The sequence below is a fragment of the Limulus polyphemus genome, unplaced genomic scaffold, assembly GCF_000517525.1.
Source record: "Limulus polyphemus unplaced genomic scaffold, Limulus_polyphemus-2.1.2 Scaffold6894, whole genome shotgun sequence".
Lineage (NCBI taxonomy): Eukaryota > Metazoa > Arthropoda > Merostomata > Xiphosura > Limulidae > Limulus > Limulus polyphemus.
The window spans coordinates 22,023-29,660 of NW_013672504.1; the positions used below are offsets into that span (position 1 = coordinate 22,023).

The 7,638-nt window shown below is 33.3% G+C and overlaps 1 protein-coding gene across 2 annotated transcripts in view; it reads left to right on the top strand.

Annotated features, from left to right (window-relative positions):
• LOC106474166 overlaps positions 1 to 7,638 on the top strand; it is a 38,071-nt gene that overhangs the window by 16,273 nt on the left and 14,160 nt on the right. For both annotated transcript variants that reach the window (XR_002613867.1, XM_022402535.1), the window contains exons 3-6: positions 1,250 to 1,351; positions 4,276 to 4,350; positions 5,151 to 5,251; positions 7,069 to 7,150. Coding sequence is in view for 1 of the 2 variants with exons in the window: in XM_022402535.1 (XP_022258243.1) it covers positions 1,250 to 1,351; positions 4,276 to 4,350; positions 5,151 to 5,251; positions 7,069 to 7,150 (360 nt within the window). In the remaining variant the exon portion in view is untranslated. The remainder of the gene's footprint in view (positions 1 to 1,249; positions 1,352 to 4,275; positions 4,351 to 5,150; positions 5,252 to 7,068; positions 7,151 to 7,638) is intronic.

Sequence of the window (7,638 nt, forward strand, 5' to 3'; positions counted from 1 at the left end):
ATGCAACAGTTAAGTCGGTGTGTGTAACAATTAAGTTGATACGTAACGTTAAAGTCAGAATGCCATAATTAAGTCGGTGTGTGTAACAATTAAGTTGATACGTAACGTTAAAGTCAGAATGCAACAATTAAGTCGGTGTGTGTAACAATTAAGCTGATACGTAACGTTAAAGTCAGAATGCAACAATTAAGTCGGTGTGTGTAACAATTAAGATCGTATGTAATAAAACCTCCGAAATAAAAAAAAGGCACAAGCTTGCAGTAAAAATACTTTGAAGAACCTATGATTTATATTAACTTATTTTTTATTGGTTAATTTTGTAGTAAAACATTCCGCCTCATAGAAAGTAGAAAAAAATCAAAATTTGATGTTTACTTCATTTTTTTGAACGTAACTATAAAATATTATTAATTTATGCGTTTATTATTTTCGAATTTCCACAAGTAGCTGGGTTCTTCATTTTGATTTCGAAACAAGTTACTGTCGATTAAGTTGCTCAGTTTAAATGAGGTATTTAATAGTTAAATTAAGTGTAGAGGTTACATTTTATAATTTTAAAACTGAAATGTTTGTTTTTGAATTTCGCGCAAAGCTACACGAGGGCTATCTGCGCTAGCCGTCCCTAATTTAGCAGTGTAAGACTAGAGGAAAGGCAGCTAGTCATCACCACCCACCGCCAACTCTTGGACTACTCTTTTACCAACGAATAGTAGGATTGACCGTCATATTATAACGCCCCACGGCTGAAAGGGCGAGCATGTTCGGTATGACGTGGATAAGCTAGAAATGAAGTTTTAAAAACAAATTCGATATTAAACAGGTTTTGTCTGACCTGGAAATACGTGCACACTTCATTTCAACGAATGTAAACGAAAGTTGGATGTAAATATAGTTTAGTAGACATTTTATACAACATATTAATAGCTTATCAAAACAAAGTTTTGCCCTAATTTAACTAAAGTAAAAACGTACACAAGTTACAGTGTATATCTTTTGTCTTTATCAAATGTAGGATATACTTAATAAAGGCTTAACTAATGTTAGGTATTAAAAAAAGTGAGACTTATAGATTTCATTTTCAGTGTCTGCGATCAGAACTTTTTTGTATTATTCTAATTTCTAGAAATCCTGTATTTAAAGAAGTACTGTTACAATAAAGATACTAATTTGACCGCAAATATTTTTGAGAGTCTCTTCTATTATATATATATATATTAATTTAAACTTAAAGCCTTGTCTTTGGGTACAGGGGATACAAGACCGACTAACTTCGTTCAAACTTCACGAAAGAAGTGTCCAACACTTGCTTGGACATGGGCATGCGCAGACATTGCTGGGATATCTCGACCAGGTGTGTATGTTTTTGATTCATCAGTAGCTACTTGTTGCGTGATCGAATATTTGTGCTTGAAATCTCAGTTTTTCATTTTAACTTTAAGTAACAGTGGTACAATATAAACCTGTTGTAGTAACGTAGTTCTTTTATAAACCTGTTGTAGTAACGTAGTTCTTTCGCTGGCGGTTTCTTTTCAATTATCTACTAAAATTAATTCAACGTCCAGCTCACCTTGCAAGTAACACTAAATTACTTTATTTCCTCCTTTACGTTTCTACGAAGTTAAATACTTGTACACTGCTATAGGCCTACGTTAAAACCGACGTTAACAAACGTAAAACAAATCCGTTTCATTTTACGAAGTAACCGCTTTAGCAAACACACTGTCCAATTCGATCTTTATCTTAAAATAAAAACTCTCTACGTTTCTCATGTATTTCATATTTGTAATCTAACTCCCAATGTGCCAGAACATTTTACCACACTCCCTTTGAGTTTTCTAAAAGTTTTAGGCTTATATTATTGTTCGTTTGTTAATTTCCCGTAGAAATTCTTTTCGAGAAACTTCAGCGATACAAGTCCTTTCTTAACTAAAACTAGTTTATTATTTCTCTATACAACTTTATAATACACAGAATTTCCACAGTCAATACGTTTGCAATCTCTATAACAAAACACACACTTTATATTACCGTCACTACCGCTCACTTGACTCAATTATCTGTCTCTGTCTATCTATAATTCTTTTCTCCGCTTTATTTACCGGGCTTATACAATAAAATAGAGGGCGCCTAGAAAAGACTAGAGTTGCCAGGAAAAATCATGATCCTTCTAGAAACTCATGACGTGTTACACTGTTAAATGAGGGACGGCTAGCGCAGATAGCTCTCGTGTAGCTTTGCGCTAAATTCAAAACAAACAAACAAATAAAACACGACAAGTTATGAAATATATTCTTGTCATTTCCGGGAACATACAATGTCTACTGCCTCTATGTTGTTCGAATTGTGAAAATCTTATTTAACTTTAAACCTGGGTTTGTTTTAGATTGAGTATGGTAAGAAATGTGATAAAATCCTAATCGGTTTAACATATTTTAAGGCAGTTTTATTGAAAGCACTGTTTTAACGCGTGATAATTAAAACCATATATCATTAATAGGTCCATGATTTGAGAAAGAATTACTCTGTTAATTTCACTTATAAAATTATGATTATAGAGATAATAAAATGGAATTTTAAGCTTATACGTATTGTTGCGTCAGCGAGGTCACGTGACTAATATCACGCCACGTCCTTCTCGAACCTTCGTGAATTGTAGGGAGACTAATAGATTGGGGATAAGGTGGTATATATAAGACGGTCACAACGTGACGGGAACAATGTGTGTAATTGAACGGAGTATTGTTGAGTCGAGCACGTGAGATGTTCGTTGAGAATTATAGCGTTTGTTATAGCGCGACTGTTGAAATTAAGTGTATCGCAAAGTTATATTCAGAAAGAATAAATCAGTTTTATCAAAGAAAGGACTTCTATCGGTAAAGTTTCTTTGATAAGAATTTACGGAAAATTAACTAACGAACGGAGACGTAACAGTATCACGGAATGTGGCTTAAATTATTTAAAGAAAACTCTTTCAGTTATTTAAACTAATAGTCTAACTATACCGTGTTTCACCTTTTTTAGGAAATATTATGTTATAGCTTTAAAATAATCTTTATAACTGATCTAGTCAGCAAAAGCTTATCACCAGAACTGAATTAACCAAGCATGGTCTCTCCTCCTCCTCATATACGTTTTAAATATCAATGATCAAATTCATAGCAAAACTCATGTACATCAAAAACGATTAAAAACAACAACAACGAAAGAAATGTTAAGCAACCAAAAAAAGAAATGTGTCACATTAGGTCAGCGCGATCTCGCGTAAGGAGCTTTGATTTAAATTTTTCACCAAAACAGATAACGATCTCATATAAAATGATAAAAAAACCTTCAAATTTAATCAACATAATAAAATTTAATCGCACTATTAAAATTCAAAGCTACAAATATTATAATTTTATTAATTGTCTAAATACGAGTTTTTTTATAACATTTTTGGTAAAGGCGTAAAACAAAGACGTCATTCAAAAGTGCAAACGACAAGTGACAACAGTTTGGTTTTTCCCCTGGGCTTCTTTAGGATATGAGTCCTTGGTTCGGGCCCAGTGGGCCTCGATTATGGATATTCCAATTATGCTTATACAATTGGTTACAAACCCTGAAGTATTTAGATAACTTGCGCTCAAGAGTTATTCATAAAATTTCAGGATGTCTAAAGATGTTAGACTGATTAGGCTTAAACTCGTCATCTGGTCACTAAAGCTTGTAAATAAAAGAAGGCCTAGCAATATAAAATTCGATATTTATTCAATCACAGTTTTCGTAAAATTTCAAATAATTTCCGTAATTCTTATAAAAATTAAGTAAACTGCAAATGTTTTTTTTTCTTTTCTTCAATTGATTCTTTATTTGTATATTACGGCTCAAAATAACAGGTGGGTGAAAATAGCAGTTCAGATTTTTCTTTTGTCTTCCACAAGTTGCTGCAGTCGTTTTAATTTTTTATAATAATTTTTAGACTGTTGGTTTTAAATATTTCGCTAGCACTTCGTAACTCTATTCACATAGTTACAAGTTCCCTCTTTTTAATAGTTGTCAGAGTTTACTTTTTTTACCTAAATATTTTACTTTTTTCCAGTTTCCCTCACGATATTTATATGACTTATCTTTACCCCCTATTACTGCTTTATGTACCTTTGCGTCTTATTACTAATTTAATATTAGCTATATGTGTGAAATCACACACTAACTTAACTGAAAAGAAACAATACTGTGTATCTTAAAAAATATACCATTACTGAATTAATTTGAATTTTCGCTTAACTTTATCGACAGAAAGCTGTTCTTTCGCCACGAGAACAACAGATCAAAAGGGCTTTGGTCCACTATCTGTCAGAGAAAGAAGCATGGGTAAATATCAGTAGTAGTTTTCGTTAAGAAGGATGAGTGAACAGATTGTTGAATGTGTGAATTAGTCTGTAATATACATTGTTTAGTTGCTTCTGCCTTTGGTCTCCAGGTGCTACAGGGAGCAGATTGGTGAATGTGTGAATTAGTCTATAACATATATTGTTTACTTGATACAGTCCTTGGTCTCTATGTACGACAGAAAGCAAATTGGGGAATGTGTGAATTAGTATGTAACATACATTGTTTACTTGCTACTGCTACAGTTCTTGGTCTTCAGGTACGACACGGAGCGGATTGGTGAATGTGTGAATTAGTATGTAACATACATTGTTTACTTGCTACAGTTCTTTTTCTTCGGGTACGACAGGGAGCAGATTGGTGAATGTGTGAATTAGTATGTAACACACATTGTTTACTTGCTACAGTTCTTGGTCTCCAGGTGCGACATGGAGCAGATTGGTGAATGTGTGAATTAGTATGTAACATACATTATTTACTTGCTACAGTCCTTGGTCTCCAGGTACGACAGGGAGCAGATTGGTGAATGTGTGAATTAGTATGTAACATATATTGTTTACTTGCTACAGTCCTTGGTCTCCAGGTGCGACAGGGAGCAGATTGGTGAATGTGTGAATTAGTATGTAACATACATTGTTTACTTGCTACAATCCTTGGTCTCCAGGTGCGACAGGGAAGAGATTGGTGAATGTGTGAATATTAAACTACTCCTATTAAAATAAAATGAAAATTATTACGTAATATACTGCACAAAACTAAATCAGTATCAACATCGTTAACAGGCCTACCCTCGCCACGGGACATCAAAAACCTCCGATTTCTACCCCCCTCACCGAAGTTCTGTCGTCCGCCTACAGCAACGAGGATTTCAGCCAGTGTCCAGGTGTGAGATTAAATTGAATATGTTAATTGACTTCTCATATACAGACATTTGTTAATTCATTTTTTAAAGAAATATAAGGTTTATATTTGATTGTTCTGAACTCCAGTAAGTACTTTGTGATATGTATCTTTATACTGTTGTATGCTATGTTAACTTTGACGTTTCCATTGTTGTTTAGCTAGTGGGAGGTTTGACGTCACGTGATGAACGTGTGGCTTAACGTTTGAAAGTTTAGGAAACGATTTGAGCCATATAAAAAGGATTTAGGCTTAAGTAGATTATATTGTTTATTAAGCTAGTTAGTGAAGGCAGTTAATTATTGTTTAGTCTATCAGTAAGTTACGTTGAATTTGAAATAGTGACATATTATTTGATTGAATTTGTTAGTCAGCCAGTTAGTTAGTTCAGTGCTGTAAATAGTGAACCTGTGTTTGTGACTAAGTTCTAAAGATACCAGAAGGTGTCGTACGTACTAGACAAATATAGCAAATTGTTGTATTAGCACATATCGAAAACTTAGTCCTAACAGCGAACATTAACTAAGCAAGTTTGTAGAAGTTAAATTTTAAAAATATATTTATAGTCACAGTTAAGTGGACTGGACTATCCAGTTTTTTTTTCTTTACCAAAATAATCAAAAAACAAAGCAAAACCCAACCAACAACAGAAACCGTCACTACAATATACGAAGTCATGGATCAACTTATGGCAAGACAGTTATCAAGCCTTACTGTCGTTCTTCTTATATGATGTTTATTGCGATCTGTACCTGAGCGCCACCTGGTTGTTCAGCGGCATATCTGAGGACTTATAACGCTAAACATCGGGGTTTGATTCCCTTGATGAGCAGAGCACAGAAAGCCTATTGTGTAGATTTGTGCTTATAGATAAACAAGTAAACTGTAACTTAGATACTAGTGATGTGAATTTGGTGTTAAATACAAATTATTTCTTTTTGTAATATGTTTTTATTATTATTGTCGTCACTCATCTATAAGTAATACAAAAAAATAATTTTACTTATCAGATAAAAAATATGGGTTAAAGTTTCATTGAAGAAATACTGAATATAAAAGTCCCTCGTTTTCTTCTCGTGCTTGCGGTGGATTGATGTGAAACTAATAAGATCCTAGACTTGAAAGATGTGAATCATTAGAACGGAACATATGTCGGATAAGTTCAACATTTCCTGTTCTACCTTATTATGAACTATCAGTCCTGGAACCAATCAAATGTACGATGAAACTTATAAAGTCAAATAAAATTTCTATACCAATAAAATACTGTCCAAACTAATGTATAATAAACGTGTTGGTTTAGTTTGTTTTGAATTTCGTGCACATCTACTCGAGAGCTATCTGCGCTAGCAGTCCTTAATTTTGAAGTGATAGACTAGAGGGAAGGCAGCTATTCAACACCACCCACCGCCAATTCTTGGGCTACTCTCTAACAACGAATAGTGGGATTGACCGTGATATTATAATGCCCTCACGGGTTAAAGAGTGAACCACTCCAGGTCCTCACACACTGAAGCTTGTTCCTACCAGTATAGGTCGTCACACATTGAAGTTGACAGTTTTATATGTGGAAAATGACTTAGTGTGGTGTTTTCTATTAATTTGCTGTCACAAAAGTCTGCACACAACACAAAGTTCATTACGTCTTCCATCTAGTGGCTTAAATTATAACTAATTAGATATTGCTATAGCTTGTGTGTGGTGTGTATAGTAAATGAGATTATACAATAAACTTACGACTTAAAGAGATGATCTCATAGTTTATATATATATATATATATTACCTATTATTCCCAACAGGAGTCAAGAACGAGTAGGTAGTGTGCCACGAGGAGAGGCAGAACGCCTGGTAACTATGGCAACCAAACTTCTTGTCGCTACGGTACGATATCTTTAAAGTTAAACCAAACTACCGTCTTAAAATAAATAATGTATACCTTTAAAGTTAAACCAAACTACCGTCTTAAAATAAATAATGTATATCTTTAAAGTGAAACCAAACTACCGTCTTAAAATAAATAATGTATACCTTTAAAGTTAAACCAAACTACCGTCTTAAAATAAATAATGTATATCTTTAAAGTTAAACCAAACTACCGTCTTAAAATAAATAATGTATACCTTTATAGTGAAACCAAACTACCGTCTTAAAATAAATACTGTATACCTTTAAAGTGAAACCAAACTACCGTCTTAAAATAAATAATGTATACCTTTAAAGTGAAACCAAACTACCGTCTTAAAATAAATAATGTATACCTTTAAAGTTAAACCAAACTACCGTCTTAAAATAAATAATGTATATCTTTAAAGTTAAACCAAACTACCGTCTTAAAATAAATAATGTATATCTTTAAAGTTAAACCAAAC